The sequence below is a fragment of the Mesoplodon bidens genome (assembly GCF_964165515.1).
Source record: "Mesoplodon bidens genome assembly, chromosome: 12".
NCBI lineage: Eukaryota > Metazoa > Chordata > Mammalia > Artiodactyla > Ziphiidae > Mesoplodon > Mesoplodon bidens.
The window spans coordinates 86,847,513-86,874,640 of record NC_138168.1 but is presented as its reverse complement, the minus strand read 5'-3'; the positions used below and the strand labels follow the sequence as shown (position 1 = coordinate 86,874,640).

The window sequence follows — 27,128 nt, the reverse complement described above, 5'->3', positions numbered from 1 at the left end:
CGTGTACCGCAAAACAAACAAACAAACAAAAAAAACAGATGAGTTCAACTTTCACTGCAGTTCTAAAGTGAATTGTATGATTCAGGCAGCCTTTGCTTGTTGCAGAGAGAAAGAAATAATGCGTCAGTTCATATTTCCTTGGAAAGCTTTTAAAATAAATCTGGCCAATCTAATTTTTAAAATCTCTTGAAAATACTGAGAGACCAATACACTATCATGATTGACAAATGAGTCTGAAATACTGGTCTCCCTGACTCAGCCTTCAGGCCATAGCACACGTGTCAATTGTTCCAGAAGTCTTCCCAAGCCCAGGTCTGCTCAATCCCCTCCTGTGGGCACCCACAGAAGTGCCCCCACCTCTCCCCTCCACCCCAGTTCTACCACACAAGATGGGACTGCCTGCTCATCTCTGTGATTCCTGCTGGAGATGAGCAAGGGCTTATCGATCATCTAACGCAATACCCGCCTAGGGAGTCGCTGAAGTTGCGAGTCAGTGGAAAGAATGCAGGAGAAATAAGGGAGGAATGGAAGGGAGGAAGGAAAAGGGGGATGCGAAGAGGAGGGAGAAGGAAGGAAGGAGAGGTAAAGGCAAGAGGAAAGGGAGGGTGGTGAGGACAGAAAGACCCAGAGAAAACGTCACTACGATGGCAAAACACAGAGTGAGAAGAAGAAAGGAAGAGCTACAGGAAACGGAGAAGCCAGACAGGACTGACCCAGGCTGCAGTCCCAACGCCATACCTTGGTAACTATGTGGCTCAAGACTCAGTGTCCTGAAAGGAGGGGCACCAATTAATAAGGGTACAGTCAATGATATAATTAGTTAATTCTACTTTGAAGTTTAAGGCAAGTAGTGAGAAAGAAAGCTTTAGCTCACAATAATAATGACAGCTAGTAGTTACTGAACATAAAACCCCCACAGCACCGTAAGGCAGATTACCTCACAGATGAAGAAAATGAGACACGGAGGCGGCGTACACAGAAGGTGGTAGAACCAGGATGGGAACCCAGGCAATCTGGCAGCCAAGTCTGTGCTCCGGCCCCCACGCTCTGCTGCTGCAGCCAGCGAGCTCTCAAGCGCTGTTGTTCTACACAACACAAACACGCCACCACCAAAACAGTAACACGGCCCACCTGCCCAACACGGTTGCTTCATTTCCATCTTTTTTTTGGTGTTCTTGAACAAGAATGTTGACAAAAACAGTTCACCAGACAGCAAACGTACTGCTTTCTAGTATATGCATGACTGGGACAGTTAAGACTACACGTCCTAGAAACTCTCTGTGTCATGTCCTCAACCATAAATTGAATAATAATATATAGAACCTACATCTCATTGGGTTATTATGATATTTGAAAGATAACTCTTTTGAGGAGCTAAGCGCAGTGCTTAGGTAAGCACTCAAGAACTGTGAGTGATAATCGGGCAAATGTTGCTACAAATGACTCGGCAGCCATTAAAATGAACGGCACAGGATATTCTATGGCACAGAAAGTTATGAATCATTAAATGAAAAAGGAAGCCAGCTATAAAATAGTAAAAATAGTATGATATCGTATCACAACACAAATATATGCATGTAAAGAGACTACAAGGCAAAGATGGTAAAAGCTGCTATTTCTGCATATCGGGTTTACGGGTATTTTTCTTTCTTTTTGTCAGTATTTTCTAAACTCCCTACGACAAACATGTAATCTTTTGCAATAAGAAAAAACATAAGTTATTAAGAACTTATGCCCTAGGTCTGCTATTAGATAGCTACAAATCAAAAGGTTTATGAGCGTTCTTTCTTCACCTGCAAAACGGCAGGAATTAACGTGGTCTCTGAGACCCCTTCCAGATCTAAAATTCTGTAATTTTATGAAATAAACAACTGAAAGAAGTTGAGGAAGAAAAGAAACAACCTTCCCTCTTCCTTCTATCTCTGACACAGCCCAGAAGGACAGCAGAGCTCAACAAGTATCTAGTGACGGGTTTTCTGACTGATTACTAAAGACATACAGTCATGTCAAGTACCACATTCAGAGAAGCTTAACCCCTGCTGCTTATACTGGGAAAAAAGTCCAAACTGAGGACCAGGAGAACCAGTTCTAAAATTAGTCCTAGGAGTTCCCTGGTGGTCCAGTGGTTAGGACCCTGCGTTCTCACTGCCGAGGGCCCAGGTTCAATCCCTGGTCAGGGAACTAAGATCCCACAAGCTATGTGGCATGGCCAAAAAATAAAAATAAAAATAGTACCTAAAATCAGTCCTGCCACTATCTCAAGCCTTCTGGCCTTAAGAAGTTGCTTTAAAACCCTGGGCCTGGACCTCCCTGGTGGCACAGCGGTTGAGAATCTGCCTGCTAATGCAGGGGACACGGGTTCGAGCCCTGGTCTGGGAGGATCCCACATGCCGCGGAGCAACCAGGCCCGTGAGCCACAACTACTGAGCCTGCGCGTCTGGAGCCTGTGCTCCGCAACAAGAGAGGCCGCGATAGTGAGAGGCCTGCGCGCACCGCGATGAAGAGTGGTCCCCGCTTGCCACAACTAGAGAAAGCCCTCACACAGAAACGAAGACCCAACACAGCCAAAAATAAAAATAAATAAATTTAAAAAATAATAATAATAATAAAAAAAATAAAACCCTGGGCCTCACTTTCTCAATCTATAAAATGGGGGGGGGACTGTGTTCTCCACTCTGGTTCTAAAATAGTATGAACAAGTGAAGACAAAGCAGATGTCCTACTGGCATCATCGCATTTCACCACCACAAAACAAATATGTATTAACTAATATTGGTTCAGTAGATGCTGCTTCAAAAGGAACTTCTGTAGGCATTTGAGAAATTTCTTTGAGAAAATGGAAAAGGACTGATTTTGAAGATAATATATTGCAATGGAAAGCTATTACTTTACAAAGGGAGTAAATACAGACCATAGGTTAACATCCTACTACAAATACAGTTTTAAAAGAAAGTAAAAAAAAATCATCTTCCCTGTGGGAAAGAAAGACTATTTCTTACTTAGGAATTCCTCCTTGGATAAGACTTCACTCAAGCAAATAAGTACAATAAAGTCCACTTCTCTTACCCTTCTTCTTTCTTGAGGAATGGCTATGATAGGGACGCAGAATGAACTTGCCGACGTTAACCATGAGAGATCAATGTGTGGAAGAAATGTGTGGGAAAGGGAAAGAGAGGACGAAAATGAGCTAAAGAAAGGGAGAAATGGAAATGAGTCTCTTTTCAGTAGGGAGAACATGTGATAAGGGGAAATTTCTCAGAGGAGATGAAGAACGATATCCCTATCTTGCACAGTAATAGGTAGATGAATTCTAGGAAACTAAGAGATCAGTTTTAGGACAAGTGGTTTGCTGAAATTAACAGAGAAATTCTAAAACCGTAAGGCTTCAGGGACCTGAGGTTCCATGCCAGAAAGCAGGTACAAGGAAGCAGGTCAGCATGATTCAATTCCTCTGCCTCAGAACAGAACAGCTGTGACGCGCTCAGAGGAAGGAAGAAATGAAAACGGAGAACAGTCTCAGGAGCAGAAACAGCTTCTAGGAGCAGGACACTGTCTGGGCTTTGGGATTCCAAACAGAAAGAAAAGTAAACCACAGATTCTGTGTGTGACTATAAGGCGGGATACCATCCAGGCCCTGTGCCTAGAAGGGACAAGGGCCCTGTCCACGCGGGCTGCATCACGGTCACCGGCAGAGCACAGTTCTCAGGCCGCCTAGGGAATCCTGGGGAAGCAAGCCTGGCCCTGCCTCCCCCAAAGTGCCCAATACATCGTGTCAGGAAGACAGAATCTAGAAATTTCAGCCTAAGAGATTCAAAGAATAAAAGAAGGCCACCTATCCCGTACACCAGCAACCATCCTGGACAGGCACGCTGATTCATCCACGTGTGTCCTCTTCCACGTCCTAAAAGGAATGCAAATGCCTCACACACTGACTTTAACAATTACTCAGGACAAACCTTTCTATCTCTGGAGAATTATTTTCTCTTTTATTAACAATATTGCTAATGGTGATAATTCAAAAATTTAAAAATAAAACTTTAAGGCAGCATAAAATCGAATTTAAAATAAGAGGAATAACTAACATTATTGTAGAAAAAGCATCTATCAATAGTTACTTGTTACATAAAGATTATATACCAACCATGCCACGCCCTCTCAAATATATCTTTTTAAGTACAAGACTTACCTTTCAAATTAGCTCGACTGGTGGGCCTCCCTACATTATTCCTCTGGTGTTTGGTTGACAGGCGCTTCCTCTGCCGAGGTGTGCTGGGGGGAGAGGTACCATAAAGGTTCTCTGTATTTGTTTCATCTGAAAAGTCCTCAGGATCAGACTCAGAATTCTTACAAGCTGAATCTCCCAATGTGTACTCTTGTCTATGGAGGACAACAAGCAGAGAAAATATTCAGGAATGTATAAAGGGAATTCAAGTTTCAATTACTTAAAATTTCTTTTAAAAACTCTCCATAACACTTTTCTGTGGATAGGTCTCTTCCTCAGCCTTGTAATCTTTCTCCTCTATCTCTACTTGTAGAAACTCAACATAACGACTGTGTTCCTGCTCTCACCACGAATAAAGAGAACTGATGTGCAGTTCCTGGTGTTTAGAGAATTCTTTCTAACATAAATGAAGTTTAAAACTAAAAACTTAAGGATCACGGAAAAAAGAGCAAAGGACTAGAAGATACAAATCAACAGAACTAAGCATCACTTACATGACAGTTGGTGACAAGCTTAACTGCTAAGTGGGCAACTCTTGCCCTGACTTCAGAGTTCCACTGCTTTCGCTTTGTGAAGCACACAGAACAGAAAGCATGACCTGAGCAGCAAAGCAGAGAGCACTGATGACATGTGGTAGGTCAGGTCAGGTTCTCTGATAAACACTACAGTGCAGCACTCAGGTTAGGGAAGTTGAAAACTTCCCTAATATGGGAAAGGAAATAGTCAATCAAGTCCAGGAAGCACAGAGAGTCCCATACAGGATAAATCCAAGGAGAAACACGCCAAGACACATATTAATCAAACTATCAAAAATTAAATTCAAAGAAAAAATGTTAAAAGCAGCAAGGGAAAAGTAACAAATAACATGCAAGGGAATCCCCATAAGGTTAACAGCTGATCTTTCAGCAGAAACTCTGCAAGCCAGAAGGGAGTGGCAGGACATATTTAAAGTGATGAAAGGGAAAAACCTACAACCAAGATTACTCTACCCAGCAAGAATCTCATTCAGATTCAACAGAGAAATTAAAACATTTACAGACAAGCAAAAGCTAAGAGAATGCAGCACCACCAAACCAGCTATACAGCAAATGCTAAAGGAACTTCTCTAGGCAGGAAACACAAGAGAAGGAAAAGACCTACAATAACAAACCCAAAACAATTAAGAAAATAGTAATAGGAACTTACATATTGATAACTACCTTAAATGTAAATGGATTAAATGCTCCAACCTAAAGACACAGACTAGCTGAATGGATAAAAAAATAAGACCCGTGGGCTTCCCTGGTGGCGCAGTGGTTGAGAGTCCGCCTGCCGATGCAGGGGACACGGGTTCGTGCCCCGGTCTGGGAGGATCCCACATGCCGCGGAGCGGTTGGGCCCGTGAGCCATGGCCGTTGGGCCTGCGCGTCCGGAGCCTGTGCTCCGCAACGGGAGAGGCCACAACAGTGAGAGGCCCGCATACAGCAAAAAAAAAAAAAAAAAAAAAAAAAAAAAAAAAAAAAAAAAAAAAAAATAAGACCCGTATATATATGCTGTCTACAAGAGACCCACTTCAGACCTAGGGACACATACAGACAGAAAGTGAAGGGATGGAAAAAGATATTCCATGCAAATGGAAATCAAAAGAAAGCTGGAGTAGCAATTCTCATATCAGACAAAATAGACTTTAAAATAAAGACTACTAGAAGAGACAAAGAAGGATGCTACATAATGATCAAGGGATCGACCCAAGAAGAAGATATAACAGTTGTAAATATTTATGCGCCCAACATAGGAGCACCTCAATACATAAGGCAAATACTAACAGCCATAAAAGGAGAAATCGACAGTAACACAATCATAGTAGGGGACTTTAACACCCCACTTTCACCAATGGACAGATCATCCAAAATGAAAATAAATAACGAAGCACAAGCTTTAAATGATGCATTAAACAAGATGGACTTAATTGATATTTATAGGACATTCCATCCAAAAACAACAGAATACACTTTCTTCTCAAGTGCTCATGGAACATTCCCCAGGACAGATCATATCCTGGGTCACAAATCAAGCCTTGGTAAATTTAAGAAAATTGAAATTGTGTCAAGTATCGTTTCCAACCACAACGCTATGAGACTAGATACCAATTACAGGAAAAAAATCTGTAAAAAATACAAACACATGGAGGCTAAACAATACACTACTAAATAACCAAGAGATCACTGAAGAAATCAAAGAGGAAGTCAAAAAGTACCTAGAAACAAATGACAATGAAAACACAACGACCCGACGAAACCTATGGGATGCAGCAAAAGCAGTTCTAAGAGGGAAGTTTACAGCAATACAATCCTACCTCAAGAAACAGGAAACATCATAAATAAACAACCTAACCTTATACCTAAAGCAATTAGAGAAAGAAGAACAAAAAACCCCCAAAGTTAGCAGAAGGAAAGAAATCATAAAGATCAGATCAGAAATAAATGAAAAACAAATGAAGGAAAGGATAGCAAAGATCAATAAAACTAAAAGCTGGTTCTTTGAGAAGATAAACAAAATTGATAAACCTTTAGCCAGACTCATCAAGAGGGAGAAGACTCAAATCAGTAGAATTAGAAATGAAAAAGGAGAAGTAACAACTGACACTGAAGAAATACCAATGCTCATGAGAGATCACTACAAGCAGCTATATACCAATAAAATGGACAACCTGGAAGAAATGGACAAATCCTTAGAAAAGCACAACCTTCCAAGACTGAACTGGGAAGAAATAGAAAATATAAACAGACAAATAACAAGCAATGAAATTGAAACTCTGATTAAAAATCTTCCAACAAACAAAAGCCCAGGACCAGAGACGGCTTCACAGGTTAATTCTATCAAACATTTAAAGAAGAGCTCACACCCATCCTCTCAAACTCTTCCAAAATATAGCAGAGGGAGGAACACTCCCAAACTCATTCTACGAGGCCACCATCACCCTGATACCAAAACCAAACAAAGATGTCACAAAAAAAGAAAACTACAGGCCAATATCACTGATGAACATAGATGCAAAAATCCTCAACAAAATACTAGCAAACAGAATCCAACAGCACATTAAAAGGATCATACACCATGATCAAGTGGGGTTTATCCCAGGAATGCAAGGATTCTTCAATATACACAAATCAATCAATGTGATAAACCACATTAACAAATTGAAGAATAAAAACCATATGATCAACTCAATAGATACAGAAAAAGCTTTTGACAAAATTCAACACCCATTTATGATTAAAAACCCTCCAGAAAGTAGGCATAGAGGGAACTTACCTCAACATAACAAAGGCTATATATGACAAACCCACAGCCAACATCATTCTCAATGGTGAAAAACTGAAACCATTTCCACTAAGATCAGGAAAAAGATAAGGTTGCCCGCTCTCACCACTATTATACAAAATAGTTTTGGAAGTTTTAGCCACAGCAATCAGAGAAGAAAAAGAAATAAAAGGAATACAAATGAGAAAAGAAGAAGTAAAACTGTCACTATTTGCAGATGACATGATACTATACCTAGAGAATCCTAAAGATGCTACCAGAAAACTACTAGAGCTAATCAATGAATTTGGTAAAGTAGCAGGATACAAAATTAATGCGCAGAAATCTCTTGCATTCCTATACACTACTGATGAAAAATCTGAAACAGAAATTAAGGAAACTCTCCCATTTACCACTGCAACAAGAAGAATAAAATACCTAGGAATAAACCTACCTATGGAGACAAAAGACCTGTATGCAGAAAACTGTAAGACACTGATGAAAGAAATTAAAGATGACACAAACAGATGGAGAGATATACCATGTTCTTGGATTGGAAGAATCAGCATTGTGAAAACGACTGCACTACCCAAAGCAATCTACAGATTCAATGCAATCACTATCAAACTACCAATGGCATTTTTCACAGAACTAGAACAATAAATTTCACTATTTGTATGGAAACACAAAAGACCCTGAATAGCCAAAGCAATGTGGAGAAAGAAAAATGGAGCTGGAGGAACCAGGCTCCCTGACTACAGACTATACTCCAAAGCTACAGTAATCAAGATAGTATGGTATTGGCGCAAAAACAGAAATACAGATCAACGGAACAGGATAGAAAGCCCAGAGGTAAACCCACACACATATGGTCACCTTATTTTTGAGAAAAGGACGCAAGAATATACAACAGAGAAAAGACAGCCTCTTCAATAAGTGATGCTGGGAAAACTGGACAGCTACATGTAAAAGAATGAAATTAGAATGTTCCTTAACACCACACACAAAAATAAACTCAAAAGGGGTTAAAGACCGAAATGTAAGGCCAGACACTATAAAACTCTTAGAGGAAAACATAGGAAGAACACTCCATGACATAAATCACAGCAATATCCTTTTTTGACCCACCTCCTAGAGAAATGGAAATAAAAACAAAAATAAACAAATGGGACCTAATGAAACTTAAAAGCTTTTGCACAGCAAAGGAAACCATAAACAAGACGAAAAGACAACCCTCAGAATGGGAGAAAATATTTGCAAATGAAGCAACTGACAAAGGATTAATCTCCAAAATATATAAGCAGCTCATGCAGCTCAATATCAAAAAAAACAAACAACCCAATCCAAAAATGGGTGGAAGACCTAAATAGACATTTCTCCAAAGAAGATATAAAGATCGCCAACAAACACATGAAAGGATGCTCAACATCACTAATCATTAGAGAAATGCAAATCCAAACTACAATGAGGTATCACCTCACACTGGTCAGAATGGCCATCATCAAAAAATCTACAAACAATAAATGCTGGAGAGGGTGTAGAGAAAAGGGAACCCTCTTGCACTGTTGGTGGAAATGTAAATTGATACACCCACTGTGGAGTACAGTATGGAGGTTCCTTAAAAAACTAAAAATAGAACTACCATATGACCCAGCAATCCCACTACTGGGCATATACCCTGAGAAAACCATAATTCAAAAAGATTCATGTACCACAATGTTCATTGAAGCTCTATTTACAATAGCCAGGGCATGGAAGCAACCTAAGTGTCCATCGACAGATGAATGGATAAAGAAGATGGACCTTGGCACATATATACAATGGAATATTACTCAGCCATAAAAAGGAACGAAATTGAGTTATCTGTAGTGAGATGGATGGACCTAGAGACTGTCATACAGAGTGAAGTAAATCAGAAAGAGAAAAACAAATACCATATGCTAACACATATATATGGAATCTAAAAAAAAAAACAAAAGATTCTGAAGAACCTAGGGGCAGGACAGGAATAAAGACGCAGACGTGGAGAATGGACTTCAGGACATGGTGGGAGGAAGGGTAAGCTGGGATGAAGTGAGAGAGAGGCATGGACATATATACACTACCAAATGTAAAATAGATAGCTAGTGGGAAGCTGCTCCATAGCACAGGGAGATCAGCTGGGTGCTTAGTGACCACCTAGAGGGGTGGGATAGGGAGGGTGAGAGGGAGACACAAGAGGGAGGGGATACGGTGATATATGTATACATATAGCTGATTCACTTTGTTATACAGCAGAAACTAACACAACATTGTAAAGCAAATATACTCCAATAAAGTTGTTTTTAAAAAAAAAAAAAAAGCAGCCTGAGAAAAACAACTTAGTTTGGAAGCTTTAGCTAAGAAACAATACATAATGGGGGGAGGGGTAGGAAGAGGAATCAAGCTAAAGTTTATTCCTTTTTTTCCTTTAAAAAAAACCATTTAGACACAAAATCTAGGAAAATAAATACTAGTGGTAAGCTCAAGAGAACTTGCATCATTTCAGTTAACTAACCAAAAGCATCCAAAACCTCATTCTGTATCAGCTCATGTGAGATGAGCTAATGTGGTCAGTTGACTGGTTCAGAATGTTCCCATGGATACCAATTATTTTGGATGGGGAAAGTAGTACAAGGTCTACATCAGCTGCCCTGAAACATTTTTCTTACTTGTGTTTGAAAACATACAAATGTGAAATGTCTTTCTGGTACTAAACTTCTGACAGTCACAGAAAACAATGTTGCATTCTTTTAACATAAAACTTTGCTCAAGTACCCTTCACTTGACATAGAATCCGGTCTAAGAAAAGCATGTCTTAAACTCAACCCAAGGGGGTTCAGTGCAGTTTTTAAATGAAACGTGAAAGACAAAAATTCAAGTAACTTGGGGTTAAATAGTTCTGCTCTGACATAGTAGGTAAAACCACATGATGCCTGAAATAGCTCATCTATAAAATGATGAAGTTGGATTAGATGAGCTTGAGAACATCGGTGGTTTTGCAAAAGCCCTAAAAGACAAACAAACAAAATACTTCATTAAAAGTTCTTTAGCAAAGCCCTTAAACATAAAATATTTCATTCCACATGAGCACAGTTCTCAGCTGGGTGAAGCTGTCTCCGCCAACTCCACCTCCCCATTAACCTATTCTCTATTAAGTAATAATTAAAGGGAGGCTGTTGCCACTGTGGGAAAGGGAGGAGGGGTAGGCAGGGGGGTTGGATTTTCTAAGTTTCTCTTTTAAAGAACTTATACACAATAGCTTGCTTGGCCTGCAGTATAAATTAAAAGGAGCTAAGCTAAGTTTGAGGTGGCACAAGGTTGGTGTGTACTGTAAGAGCCAATTAATACTCAGCTGATCTTTACTATCGGCCGGTAGTTGCACATTTATCAGCCTACCTCCAGGTAAGCTGTTAACAAATCTCAAGTTTATCCAACATTCACTCTGTAACTTTTGCATTGATTCAGAGTGTAGGGTCTTTACAAACCTAGCATGTCTTCATTATTTTTCAGTATAGATACTCAAACTTTTTTTTAACTAAAATTCTTTTTTTAAACAAAAGTAGATATTTTAAAACAAGATTTTCTATGGAAATGAACAAGAAACTATCCCCCCAACTAGACCTGAAGCTCCATGAAGGCAGGGACCTCATCTGTCTTCTTTACCACTGTTTCTCCAGTGTCTAGAACAGTGCCTGGCGCAGATGAGCCTGGCGCAGATGACATGCCCAATAACTGTCTGCTGAATAAATGGATTTGTAAGGTTAACAATTTTATCTTTGATACTTCAGACATAATTATTATCTAAATTGTATTTTAATAAAATCACATTTAATAATTTGAAGAACGTAGATTTTTAAAGGCTACAAGAATTAAAGATAGACTTCTGACAATAATATTGTTTAAGTGATACTGTAACCCTAGGTGCTAACATGACTATTTGAGACCAAAACAACAGCAATGGAGTCTGGTATAAGGAATAGTGGTTTTGGAATCAGAATATCACGGGCTGAAATCCCTTCGTTCCCACACTTAATAGTAAGAAGACAAGTTTTAATCAAATTATTGTTTGCTTACAAACACTTTCATTTATTAAAATACATATTAAAAGCATTAAAAATGAGACATGCAAATAAAAAATCTGAAACATCTGCGTTGGCTGTTACTTTGCTGGCCTCCCAGCATTCACATCCTTGTATAATCACCTCCTCTTGAATGTGGGTTGACCCTGTGACCTGCTTTAACCAATGCAATGTAGCAAAAGTGACTCTGGGTCAGTTCTGGGCCTAAGCCTTAAGAAGGCCACCTTTGTACTCCAGGGCATGCTAGCCACCATGTAAGAAGTTCAACTACCCTGAGACTGCCATGGTCTTCAAAGCCTAACTAACCAGGTGGAGAGGCTTCATGAAGGAGAAACCAGATAGGTCAAAGTCTTGCTAAGCTCCCATCCCAGCTGACAGCCAGTGCCAACTTGCTAGTGTGTGAGTGAGGCTATTTTGGACCTTCCAGCTGTCCCTGAGCCCAAGCCAACACCATGAAAAGCAGAAGAACCACTCAATACCATAACAGATAATAAATGGTTTTTACTTTAAGCCATTAAGCTTTGGTATGGTTTGTTAAATTACAATAGATAACTGACAAACATACAAAACTTAAACATTTTATTTTTACTTTAAGCCCGTGAATGGGTTTAAATCTGCCACGACTTTGATGAGGCCATAGCCTTGTCTTTTGGTGTGAGTCCCTGAGAAAAGTCACGAGTCAACTTTGTCACATATACCACAACCAAATCACTGCATCTGCCATCCCCACTCTCTAGTTCTTTAAAATGGAACAAGAATTTAAAGATTTTCAGAGGGTAATTTTTCTGGATTACCTAAACTTCAACAGTTCTCTCCTATCCCTAATTTGATGGTAAGTTTCTTTTCACGACCTATCTTGAGACTTTCCAAAGCATTCCAAATTAGTTTATACAGAAACTATGATTCTCTTTTGCATCCACATCTCATATATTTGCATAATAGTTTACTAAATTCTGCAATTACAATTAAAGCATACAATAGACCTAAAAAGATTTAGGAACAAACCAGGAACTCTTGATAAGCATATAGTTCAACTGATGGGAACAGAAAATCACAGGCATTCTAGAGAGAGCCTATTAGTCATAAGCATTCACGATGCTGTGAGCGTCAGTCAATATGTCTTACAGAAGAAATGGATAGGGTTAGGTCTTGGAAAGGGTTACATAGATGAGTGTATAAGGCCTGCCTGGCTTAGATCTTCTAGAAGTCTTTTATTTCACACAAAGATTTATACAAGGTATACTTTAGCAGTCCTGATGTAGGTCGAACAAAATAGAACACAAAGATAGAAAACATATATATATATATATATATATATATATATGAAGAAAAATTACCCCATATGGATAAACTTTACTCATCATTAGAAATAAAAATAATTATAAGCTATTTTAAAAATATTTTCAGATGAAGGCTTTCAGAAAATAAAATCATAAAATCATATAACCAAATATTACAAAATGCTTTAAAGACTTCATATTATTATTCTTCACTTCTGGTTAACCAGAAGATATCCAAAAAGGACTAGAACAAAAATAAAGAGAGAGAAAAGTTTTAGGTATTTAAAAACATGAGTCATGCTATAGATAAAAGACAAATGTGATTATTTCTATTATTTCTGCAATTTTACTGCCAACAGTTGAGTACTTAAAAACAAGGGGACAGGGCTTCCCTGGTGGCACAGTGGTTAAGAATCCGTCTGCCAATGCAGGGGACAAGGGTTCGAGCCCTGGTCCGGGAAGATCCCACATGCCGCGGAGCACCTAAGCCCGTGCGCCACAACTACTGAGCCTGCGCTCTAGAGCCCGTGAGCCACAGCTACTGAGCCCGTGCGCCTAGAGCCCGTGCTCCTCAACAAGAGAAGCCACTGCAATGAGAAGTCCACGTACCACAACGAAGAGTAGCCCCCGCGCGCAGCAACAAAGACCCAACGCAGCCAAAAAATTTAAAAAAAATTTTTTAATTAAAAAAAAAACAAGGAGACAAAGAAAAAGACATTTTCAAGTGTGTGTTCTTATTTTTGCCAGTTCTAATGCCTCCAAAAATGTGAGTATATCTGTTGATATATCTTTATCCAAAGCTTTGCAAATCAGTACTAGATTGTATGTGTACAGGTTAGCAAGGAGACAATGAAAAGGGAATAAAAACTCTTAGGTGCACCTGGTTGTACAGGAGTGGATGCAGGGAGCACTTCTTTCAATACAGGAAGTGAAAATAAGCACCACTTCAGTCTCACTGTGGATGCAATTTACAATGAAATGCCAATGAAAAAATATTTAAAGAAAAGCAACATAAAATGATGATTCATTCAAAGGTTTTTTTAGGCTTAAGTAAGAAGAACTCTGGGACTAAGGCAGGGACATCTGAAAGATGAAAATCTGCGTCAAAGCTGGGAGGAAAAACAAACAAAGAGGCTTATCCCTATGCCAAGTGCACCCAAAACATTTAAGAGTTTAAAGAGACACAAGACGAATGTTTAAAACTTTAAAGATAGCAAAAAAGAATTATGATCTCCCTCTACTTTCTTTCTTACAAGTGAGAACATTTTAAAAATCCCCTTATTCTAATTTGAATTTATATCTGGAAAAAGTATTTTATGTCATTACTTCCCATGTAATTCTCAGAAATCAAGTAACTGAAGAGCCACTTTCTGTAGGAAACAGATGAGTTGTCTGCATTGTCTTATCTTTTTTCTAATTTAAATTTTAAAAAGTTACTATAAATATGCTCTATGACACACATATACTTTCAAAAGATGAACTCCAACTGTTGAGGGGATAAATCGAGGAAAAGATACAAGCCTATGAGATACTCTCCCAGGGTTTTCAGTGAAGAAAAATGGAAAGAAAAGTAGGAAAAGCAATTAGGACAATTTGGGCATTAAGTCTCTCACCTCTGCTTTGACACTAGCACAGAAAGAGCTCATTTATCTGGAGACCAGATCTTGGTTTCCAATACCACGCATCAACAAAAGAACAAGGACTTCTTGGAGAAATGGCTGATTCCAGAACTGGGGCAAGGAAGATGTAATATGAGCTTGAAGTATCTTGTAAGTGCAGCAAGTGAGGAAGTGTTCAAGAAACAAAAAAAAACCAATGGGATCATGTTAAAAGGACACAGGAGCAACTGAAAGAGCTTCCACTGGCCAAAGCTGGAACAATCTGAGCAAGAAAATAAATGACAAAGGACTGGATTCTAATCATGAATCCATGAGTCCACATGGATATAAATAATTACTATATAAATAACCAGGAGAAGAGACAAATCTGTACAGGAAAAACCCAAACAATTTATGTAGCCAAGTGATCAAAGTTAACATCATCAGTGACAAGTCATGCTGAGAGCATGAGCTCCTGATCTGATGAGAAGGGCACTTCACCTCTATGGTCATCTTCCCAAAACCCGTAACTCCAGCCAAACCATGATAAAAACACCAGACAAACCCAAACTGAGGAACAGTGTATGAAGTACCTGACTGGCACCCCTTAAAACTGTTCAAGTCATCAAAAACAAACAGAGTCTGAGAAACTGTAACAGCCAAGACACGGATAAGGAGACATGATGAGTAAATATAATGTGGTGTCCTGGATGGGATCTGGGAAGAAGAAAAGAACATTAGGAAAAATGAATGAAATTGGAATAAAGTACAGAGTTTAAGTAAATAATAATGTGCCAATATTGGATCATTAGTTGTAACAAATATACACTGTAATGTACGATTTAACAATAGAAGAAACTGGACACAGGATAAATGGAAATTCTCTGTACGATCTCCAACTGTCGCTAAATCTAAACTATTCTAAAATAAAAAATTTATTTAAAAATTAATTAATATAATGACATTATATGGAACAGTTCCATGACAATGCTGAAGAAATTTGGGGTACTATACAGGTATAAAAGACGAAGAGCCAGGACTAAATGAAAAATGTAACATTAATTATAAAATTAAGCCATTCTTTATCAGTATAACCAAGATTGTGGTTGTAAAACAATTTTTAAATGGTAGGTGAGGAAATGTCATTTAAAACAGTGACTTCCTCAACTGGGATATGCATCAGATTTCTACTTAGGTTTTTCATCAGCTATATAATTTGTCACACAGTAATGAACAATTTTCATTGCAACAGTGTAACTATTACCTTACATACCGAATACCAACCATCTGCCAGACACTATGCTAAATATCCTACATAATCTCATTTACTCCTTGTGGATTACGGACTGTGGCACCATTTTAGGAAAGGATACTTGGCCCAGAGGCCCATCCTCGGTGATTACGAGAATTATCACAGTCTCATTATCCAATACCTATCGCTCAATTAGGCGATCTACAAATGCTGTGCCATTGGGTCGTCCCAACACCACTGCAAGTACTACCACAATCCCTATGCTGCCGAATAGGAAAAGGAGTTGCAAAGGTAACTGTCTGCTCCCTGCGAAGTGTCTGCGCAGAACTGGAGCCCTGGTCTGACCCCAAGGCCCGGGACCCTCCCAACTTCAGCCCACCCCTCACTCCTAGGTCACTGGGATGTCTGCCTTCTCCCAAAGGCAGGCACAGAGGAGTACCTCCCCTGTGGAAGGAGGTCCCTACTGGCTGGAGAAAAAGCCTGGGGACAGTTCAGGGACCGAGTTCTCTGGCCAGCTCTGGGGCTCCCTTCTTCGGTGAAGTCTTTTAGCCACTCTAGGTCTATGCTTCCTCACCTGTCAGCCTAGATAAGATGATGAGTCTAAACTCCGGCCTGGGGAGACATAGCGTGCTTACGATACAAATGAGAGGGGGAAAAGTGAGAGTTTTGTTTGGCCTGCTTATGTCTGCATATCAAATAAAAGGTGTAACTCAACTCCACTCTCCCTCAGGTAGCTTCCTACTGCCCCTAACAAGTATAGGAACCACACCCTGTCTTCCCTGGAACACCAAAGCACTATTCTTCTAACAGAGGACTCATCAGACCAGGCTGCTGTTTCCGTTTCACGTAAATCTGTGTGTTTAAGACTAAAAAAGTGTAAAACTACCCACTAGAGGGAAAGAAAAACAGGCCTTTTAAATTGGAGGTCAGTTATTTGGAATTAACAACAATTAACTTTGTTTGAGAATGGATTTTGTGTAAGAGATAGAAAACGATATAAAATTTTTAAATGTATGTTGTTTTATTTCATTCCCTTTCAGTTTGTTGTTCCTTGGGTCTCTATTCCAATGATTTATTTATTTACAGTTGAAAACACATATTAACTGTTTCATACTGCACTATGTGTGCATGTGTGTCAACTACACCATTAGACCTTCACTTCATTCACCATCGGCCCTACTGGACAAGCGCTGTGCTAGGAGTTGAGGAAACATACAATAGTGAACAAGAGAATCACCATTCCTTCCCTCTTGAAGTTTTCGACCTATAGAAAGAACTAGGTATTTAGCATATAAGTACACACACACACAAGTCTTTAAAGTGCAGTTCTTCATTATGCTGTGAAGGAAGATTACAAAGCATACCAGCAGACAGGATCTAGCCTGAAGAACCCATAGGGTGATAACAAGGAATACATCTCCAAAGAAGGAACACTTAAACGGAAACTCAGAAGCTCTGAAGGCACTGACCAGAAGAGGGAGGGGGAAAGTGGCTGAGACAGAAGAGCCCACAGCTCATTTGAGAAACATAAAGGCCACGATGGCCTAGAGTAGAGGGCAGACCAAACAAGAGCACCCAAAGGGGCAGGCAGTCATCAGATTACGCTAAATCAGATTCATCCTAAAAGAAAGGTACAGCCACAAAGAGCATTAAGTAGGGGAAGGGCATGAGTGAACTGACCTTTCTCGTCAAAGTATTTCCCATATCACCTTACACCAGCAGACAGGCATAAAGATATAACACACAAGGCCTCTCAACTATTCAATCTTAAAGTCAATCTAAACAACTATTCTGTCTACACTAGTCCAACAAGCAAGACCAATTCACCTGCCAGGAGCCAACAGAGGAGGAAAAAAAAATAAAATAAAGAATTGTTCACTTGAGAGGAGTTATGAAATCCTTAAAAATGGCAAGTTAACATCTAAGAAATAAAACACTATTCAACATCAAAGATGTAATTAAAGACACAGATAAAAAGTTTGTCTCATGGGCTTCTGGGGTGGTGCAGTGGTTGAGAGTCCGCCTGCCGATGCAGGGGACACGGGTTCGTGCCCCGGCCCGGGAGGATCCCACATGCCGCGGAGCGGCTGGGCCCGTGAGCCATGGCCGCTGGGCCTGCGCGTCCAGAGCCTGTGCTCTGCAGCGGGAGAGGCCACAGCAGTGAGAGGCCCGCGTACCACAAAAAAAAAAAAAAAAAAAAAAAAGTTTGTCTCATGAAAAATATAACTTTCTTCTAACTAAAAACTATATAAACTGGGGGAAATAATTTTAAAGTACCTAAAAACATTTTAGAAAAAAGCTCCTAGTTTTAATTTTATAGTTTTCTTCACTAAGAAGAACATAATTGGTAACTGCGGTTGAATACATAAGGCTAATGTGAAATTAACTGGAAATGTCGGGTCTGAAGGCCCGTGAGTATATAAATACCACTCACAGTTTCCGAAAAGAAGTATCTCACAGTATATAATTAAATGCAACATGTACAAAATATAGGGAATGTAAAAAATAAAGTATCAAAACTATATTACTTTATATCTCCATCATAGAGACGATGAGTCCTTTGAAACTGAATGTAAATCACATCCATTTTTGGAGTCAAGAGTCCATAGCTTTATCAGATTCTCAAATGTAGTCTATGACCCAAAAAGGGTTAAGAAGCATGGACCTAGACAATATTTACCACACATTTAGCAGGGTTCTCCTTTCAAAATATCTCATCCTGACATATACTAAACAGACATTCAAAGGATAAAGGTATCAGATGCATAAGTAATTCAAATCAATACTCAAGCTACAAGGTTGCTTCCACCCGCACTAGGCAAGACTAACAACCCCCCTCCAGACCACATACACTGGCTTTGCCCAAAGCTGACTTCTAAATCACATCAATGTCAAGTTAACCAAATAAGACAGCAATTTTCAATCTTTTGTGACACTCTGTTGTTTTGTTTGGAATGACACTGTCCTCCATGCTTCTTATAAAAGTGGTTAATTAAAATAAATTAACATTTAATTTAACAGCCCAATTGATTTAGGAATAATTAGAAAAATCCTTAAATGGTTCATAAGCAAGGCTACAACTAAATACAATAAAGGCAAAGCCTCTTGGAAAAAAAATTTAAACAAACATGGAACACAATGGTTTCGTGAATGAGATAAAAGGAGAATGTTTCACATAACACATTACTAGAGACGTGAACGCAGAAGAAAAAAATTACAAGAATAAAGTTATTGGGACGTCCTTGGTGGCACAGCAGTTAAGAATCCACCTGCCAATGCAGGGGACACGGGTTCGAGCCCTGGTCCGGGAAGATCTCACATGCCACAGAACCACTAAGCCCGTGCACCACAACTACTGAGCCTGCACTCTAGAGCCCGTGAGCCACAACTACTGAAGCCCATGCACCTAGAGCCCATGCTCCACAACGAGAAGCCACGGCAATGAGAAGCCCACGCACCGCAATGAAGGGTAGCCCCCGCTCGCCGCCAACTAGAGAAAAGCCCACGCTCAGCAACAAAGACCCAACGCAGCCAAAAATAAAGAAATAAAATAAATTTATTTTAACAAAAAAAGAATAAAGTTATTTATAAAACCGACATACAAGGGTAAAAACCATGGAAGAACAAGAGATTTAAGCAGTGATTTTTCCAGTGATAATTTTGGGTTTATCTTTCTTGAGGCTCACTGAATTGTTTGAATCTATGGGTTTATAGTGTTTGTTCATCAAATGTGAAACATTTACAGCCATATTTCTTAAAATATTTTTTTCAGTTTCCCCCCCTCGCTTTCCTCTTTCAGGAACTCCAATTACAGATATGCTGAGGGCCTGATATTATCCCATACGTCGCTGATGTTCCATACATATTTTTCTGGTCGGTGTACTCTCTGTACTACATTTTGCATAGTTTCTATTGCTATGTCCACGAGTTCAAAATTTTTTCTACAGTGTCTACTCTGTTGATAATCCCAACCAGGGTATTTGCCATTTCAGATACTGTATTTTTCATCTTCAGACATTCCATTTGGGGTTTTTTAAATATCTTTTATTTTTCTCCGATGTTCATGCTCTCCTTTAAATATACCTGAACATAATTCAATAATAAAAAGAGAAATAAACCAATTAAACATGGGGAAAGGATCTGAATGCATACTTCTCCGAAGATATACAAATGGCCAACAAGCACCTGAAAAGATGCTCTCACCACCAATAGGAAAATGCAAATCAAAACCATGAGATACTTTGCATCCATTAGGATGGTTATCATCAAAAAGTCAGAAAGGGACTTCCCTGGCAGTCCAGTGGTTAAGACTCCGCACTTCCAATGTAGGGGGCACGGGCTCGATCCCTGGCCAGGGAACTAAGACTTCACGTGCCCTGCAGTGCAGCCAAAAATAAATAAATAAAAATTTTAAAGTCAGATAGTAACAAGCATGGGCAAGGATGTGAAGAAATCAGAACTCTCATACGCTGCTGGTGGGAATGTCAAGTGGTGCAGCCAGTTTGAAAAACCTGTGACCCAGCAATTAGACTCCTAGGTATATATATGCAAGAAAAATGAAAACATATGTCCACACAAACAACTGTATAAACACTTGAATGTTTATAGCAGCATCACTCATACTAGCCAAAAGGTGGAAACAACCCAATGTCTATCGAGTGAAGAATGGACAAGCAAAATGTAGCATATGCATTTAGTGAAACATTATTCAGCCAAATAAAGGAATGAAGGACTCATACATGGTACAACATGGATGAAACTTGCAAACATTAGGCTAAATAAAAGCAGTCATAGGGCTTCCCTGGTGGCACAGTGGTTGAGAGTCCGCCTGCCGATGCAGGGGATGCGGGTTCGTGCCCCGGTCCGGGAAGATCCCACACGCCACGGAGCGGCTGGGCCCGTGAGCCATGGCCACTGAGCCTGTGCGTCCGGAGTCTGTGCTCCGCAACGGGAGAGGCCACAACAGTGAGAGGCCCGCGTACCGCAGAAAAAAATAAAAAATAAAAAAAGCAGTCATAAAAGACCATATATGATTCAATTTATATAACATGTTCAGAACAGGCAAATATACAGACACAGAAAGTAGACTAATGGTTGCTTAGGACTGGGAGGGAGGGGGTTGGGAGGCAACAGTAGCTAAGGGTACCAGGTTTCTTTCTGAGGTAATTAAAACACTCGAGAATTGACCAGGTGATGTTTGCACGTACCTTCGAGCACACGGAAACAACCAATCGGGACACTTCAAATGGGCGAACTGTATGCCATATGAAGTATATCTCAATAAATTTATTTTATTTCTTTTTTTTCCCTTTCCTTTTTTTTTTCGTGGGGACACCTCGGATATGAACCAGGGACCTCATGATTGGCAGAAAGTTATTTTTTAAAAAATAAATATGTAAAGGCAAGATACCTACTCCTATAGTTCTCTTACTCTCTATGTAAAACCCAGTTTCAGTTAGAATACTTTCTGATAGCCTAGAAATGGAATGCTTAAGAATTCAAATATATATACTTTAAGGTCAGTACAAGCTTTTAGCACCAAAAAAAAGGGAGCTATCTCACTTGTTCATGTCTTGAAGAAATTTTGAACAGCAAAAAATTTGGGAAACTGTATGGTACAGATCTCTACATAACCAAATTACCTTACTTTAATCACCTATTATTCAAATTCTAACAAAATAATTTGAAAAAGCACTAGCAAATGAGCAGGATTTGAACAGAAGGCAATCCTATTTCTACTAAAACAAGGGGAATTAGGGATCTTATGACAGGTTCTACATCAACTCTCATTCAGAGAGCAATTCTAAGAGGAGAGCTCTTACCAGGTATGTAAGATGTAGTATCCAGCGATGCAAAAAGGAATAGAAATCTTGCATATGGAGCCTTAAAAAAAGACACTCCTTTGTCTTTTATGAGTTCACAAATTCTCAGAAAATGAGAACAGAAAGGGAATACAAAGGAAGAGGTGCCAAGAACCAGTAAAATTATTAAAGTCTTGTCAGTGATAATTCATTGAATTAGCCCATTCGTTCCATCAACAGATACTTATGCAGTATCTACCATGTGCATAGCTATTAGAACAAGATTTACAGTGATATAAAAATACATAAAACCTACATTATAAGCTCTTTTATGGCTTACAGTTTATGTAAGCTGTGGTATTTTTCCATAAAATATAGAAAATGGTACTTATAGTATTTTTCCAGAAAAAAATGGGTTTGAAATGATTTTCCCTTAATTACATGTGTTGGACTTCCTAGCTTTAAAGAAATGGAAGAAAATTTACAAGAAAATATTTAACTATGTGAACATTTAAAACTTCAATATATAAAAAAAATAATAACCAAACATATTAAAAGTTAACCTGGAAAAAAACTGTCCTTAATTTATAAAAGAGTCATTATTGTAAAGCAATTATACTCCAATAAAGATGTTAAAAAAAAAAAAAGACTCATTAAAACTGGCAAGAAAAACCCTAAGATACTAACAGGAAAATAAGCAAAGAATACAAAAAGATAATTCACAAAATAAATTTAAGTAGCAATAAAACATGAAAATAGTTCCACCTATTTAGTAACCAGACACTCAAATTAAAACAAGATAACCCTTTCCAGGCTATTAAGTTAGCAAAGACTTTTTATAATAATATTCGAAGCTAGAAATCTAGTAAGGTAAGCACCACTTGTGGCCTATACATTCATATAATCTTTTCAGAAGAAAATGTTTAACAGTAGATATTAAAACTCTTAAATGTGTTCAAACTCCTTTCAAATTCTACATTCAGGAAATGATTTTACAAGAGTAGCCAGAAGAGCAGAAAGAGTTGTGTATCAGTAGGTTCAATGCAGTGCTATCTAGGACAGCAAGAAACTGGTAATAACTTAAATGGTTTATAGCATAACCATAAACTGAAATTATAGAGCCATTTTTAAATGATGTTTTAATATGTTTAGTAACATGGCAAACCCTCACAATATGTTCAGATAATATATCATGCCCACCTCAGTCTAGAGGACCTCTTCTCACCCCTGTATAATTTACTTGGCAATTAATCATTCTTTTGATATCTTTTACTGCTATAATAAACCATTATTTAAATCATTCACCACATCCTTTCACATTTATGCCTAAGGAGATAGCATATAAAATAGAGGACCACAGACTCTGAAGCATAACAAGGATGAATGTGTCCTGACTCCAGGTATTGTAAACTAATCTCTCTCTCTCTCCCTTCTCTCTCTCCCTCTCTCTCTCTCTCTCTCCCTCTCTCCCTTCTCTCTCTCTCTCTCCCTCTCTCCCTTCTCTCTCTCTCTCTCTCTCTCTCCCTCTCTTCCTTCTCTCTCTCTCTCTCTCTCCCTTCTCTCTCTCTCTCTCTCTCTCTCTCCTTTATTTATTTTTTTGGCTGCACTGCACAGCACGCAGGATCCTACTTCCCATACCAGGGATTGAAACTGCGCCCCCTGCAGTGGAAGCGAGGAGTCTCAACCACTGGACCGCCCGGGAAGTCCCCTGAACTAATACATCTCTTAAAGACTCACTTTCTCCATCTGAAAAATGCACATCTATTTTACAAGTTCATTGTAATCATTATATAAAACGTTATACTATTTGAATGATGGTACACAGGTAGATGACATGTAAATTTACCACCATTTCTGCACCAGACCATGGATTATAAAGCTTCCATCTACCTTACCTCTTCTCCTTAACTAAATTATAAATTCCTTGAAGACAGGGCATGTTCTCTGTTACACGTACACATAATACAAGTATCATCTATCTGCCCAGGAGAGTGTGAGAGTATTCAGAAGACAAGTGCCATTTGAAATGACTGCAGTAGAAAAGAGAGGAAAGGGCAGTTGATACACAGGGACCAATCTACTCAAAGGCAAGAAGCTGAGAAAAAAGATGCCATGTTCAGGAACAGGAGAGATGTTCAGTGTGGATGAGGTCTATCTGGCCTGGACCTGAAGCTTAAAGGAGCTTCAAATTTAGCTACCGTGGAGCAGCAAATCTGTGGAGGGATGTACTGAAAGGTCTGCTCACAAACAGACTTTAAGTGACATTCATGGCCTCCCTATTTCTAGCTAAATCTGAGGGTAGGGAGATCTCCAACCCAGAAAGCTCCCTGGACCAGGGGGTAGGGGAGAGGAGAGGGGAGTTGTTATTTACTGGACACAGAGTCTCCGTTTTGCAAGATGAAGAGTTCTGGAGATCTGCCACAGTGTGAATGAATATACTTAAACACTACTAAGCTGAACACTTAAAAATGATTACAATGGTAAGAAAACAAACCCCCCCAAAAACCCTGAGTGAATAAAAACACCCTGTGATACATTTACACAATGAAGTACTTTATAGTAACAAAAATGAAAGAACCACTATCACCCAGAACAACATAGGTGAATCTCACGAACATCATGTTGCAGGAAAGATGTGAAATATCACTAAGTGTCAGGGCAATGAGGAGAGGACGGTAGTGACCGTGCGGGGGGCAGAAGGGGTCTCTAGGATGCTGCTTTCTTCACACAGGTGATCTTTACAAGAGCAATTTATCATGCTACGCATTTCATATATACATTATACAAATGTCTGTGTTACATTATACAACAGCAAATATTACACAAAAATTTAAAATAAAAAAACCTGAGGGAACCTACCGGGTACCACCTAATTGGTCAATTAGCCTCTCTTTCTCTTTCATCTCTGTATTATCAAATTCTGTGAATTGCCTATATAGTTGCCTCTATTATATATAATTCAATATGTAAAATTCTGTACTTACAGAGGAACAGATTATACCTAAAATATATATAGGTATACTCTTTAATACTGCAATTCCATTTCCAGGATTTTATTCTAATAAAATATCTCGGATATACATAAAGACTGAGCCAAAAAGAATGTTCATAACATTGTTGCTTATAATAGCTAAAGAAATGGAAACACCCTAAAAGTCCAACAAAGGACTAGTTAAATTAATTAAGATCACAAGCAGCTTCCTGGAATAGGAACATCAGAAAACACTCAATGGGGGTCAGGAGGCAGCTGCTACACAACAGAGGCTCCCACTGGCAGACAGAGATTACCCCCAATACCATGTAATAAGAATCACTACATCCCACTTTAAGTTTTCCAGCACCTACAGATAGGTGCTTGTTTTACTCGACTGCTTCCCTGAAAGCACCTAGCATCAGCTACAGTCCAGGGTGCCTGTCTTCAACAAAGAAGGGCCATCTCAGGGCCTGTAGAAAAAGACTCTCCCATGTATTATACTTTCAGATACAGGCTGATGGCCTCTTTAAACAACTCTGAGATCACACCAGTGGAATGAGTCAGGATTTATAGAACTCTAGTCAAAGTAATTCAAAAACAGTTAAATTACAGTATTCCGGGCTTCCCTGGTGGCGCAGTGGTTGAGAGTCCGCCTGCCGATGCAGGGGACACAGGTTCGTGCCCGGGTCCAGGAAGATCCCACATGCCGCGGAGCAGCTGGGCCCGTGAGCCATGGCCACTGAGCCTGCGCGTACGGAGCCTGTGCTCCGCAACGGAGAGGCCATAACAGTGAGAGGCCCACGTATTGCAAAAAAAAAAAAAAAAAAAAAATTACAGTATTCCAATAAAGAGGAATATTGTTTGTCATTAAATATGTTTAAAACATGGGAAAGTGCTCATGATATGGTAGCTTCTAAAGATAAAATGTATGGAGGGAAAATTTATATATATATATATATATATATATATAAACATATAATATATGTAATTTATATATTGGATTGGCCAAAAAGTTCCTTCAGTTTTTAAGTAAAAATAAAAGACACATTCTTCATTTTCACCAAGAACTCTACTGAACAGCATATTCATCCTTTTGTTCCACCACCTTCTGCCATTTTTCAGGCAACTTCATAATTCCATCTTCCCAAAACTTTTTACCTTTTTGAGTAAAGAACTGTTCCAGGTGCCTCTTACAGTCTTCCAGGGAATTGAAATTTTTTCCATTAAGAGAATTTTGTAAAGACAGAAATAAATGGAAATCCAAAGGTGCAATGTCTGGTGAAAATGGCAGATGAATCAGAACTTCCCAGCCAAGCTGTAAGTTTTTGCCTGGTCATCAAAGAAACACGCAGTCTTGCGTTATCCTGATGGAAGATTATGCATTTTCTTTTGACTAATTCTGGACGCTTTTTGACGAGTGCTGCTTTCAGTTGGTCTAATTAGGAGCAGTACTTGTTGGAATTAATCGTTCGGTTTTCCGCAAGGAGCTCATAAGAGAGGACTCCCTTCCAATCCCACCATATACACAACATCACCTTCTTTGGATAAAGACCGGCCTTTGCTGTGGTTGGTGGTGGTTCATTTCGCTTGCCCCACGATCTCTTCCATTCCACATTATTGTACAGTATCCACTTTTCATCACCCGTCACAATTTGTTTTATAAACGGAAGGTTTTCCTTACGTTTCAGTAGAGAATTGCATGCAGAAATACACTTAACTTATGTGGAACATCAAAGCGATTAATGTAACCAAGCTGGTGCAAATGATTTTCAATGCTCGATTCACGTATTCTGAGAATTCGGTTATCTCCCTCGTGGTATAACACTGATTGTTCTCAATTAATGAGACCAATCAACTTCAACTGGTCTACCTGACCACGGAGCATCATCCAGCAAGAAGTCTCCAACACGAAACTTCGCAAACCACTTTTGACACATTCAATCAGTTACAGCACCTTCTCCACACACCGTACACATCATTTTTGGGTTTCAGTTGCGTTCCTACCTTTCTTGAAATAATAAAGCATAATATGCTGAAAATGTGGCTTTCTTCCTTCCACCTGCAATATTAAAACGGCTACACAAAAATCCACCAATTTTGATAAGTTTTTTCTTTAAATGCACGCTGATATGTTAGGGTATATATCACAGTACAACCCAACAAAATTGTCTGGAATGAAATTAAAGACAACGAAGCACTGCTAGAACCATCTTAGGAAAAAACCGAACGAACTTTTTGGCCAAACCAATATATAAATCACACACACACACACACACACACACACACACACACACAGAGGTAAAGAGGTAAAGCCCAGGAAAGAAATATGCCAAAATGTTAATGGTGACTATTTTTAGATGGTAGGATTATGACTGGCTATTTTCCTCTTTATACTTTTCAGATTTTTCTACAATTGACACGTGTTACTTTTATAATCAGAGAGATTTCTAACTGATTTAGAAAAGTGATTTCATTCACTTTTCTAAGGCAACAGCTAGATCAATTTGGAAAATATTACTCTTAAACATAATACACAACATTTAAAAAAATGAAAACCGTAGTAATCTAAGTTGTAAAGTTAAACAACTAAAAAGAAGTTCCAGAGAAAAAGACTGAGTT

General features: G+C 39.0%; 1 protein-coding gene across 7 annotated transcripts in view; it reads right to left on the bottom strand.

Moving 5' to 3' along the window:
* Positions 1-27,128, bottom strand: part of MAP3K4 (mitogen-activated protein kinase kinase kinase 4) — a 164,369-nt gene that overhangs the window by 70,082 nt on the left and 67,159 nt on the right. For all 7 annotated transcript variants that reach the window (XM_081250460.1, XM_081250463.1, XM_081250457.1 and 4 more), the window contains one exon: positions 4,187-4,377. In XM_081250460.1, coding sequence (XP_081106586.1) covers positions 4,187-4,377 — 191 coding nt within the window. The remainder of the gene's footprint in view (positions 1-4,186; positions 4,378-27,128) is intronic.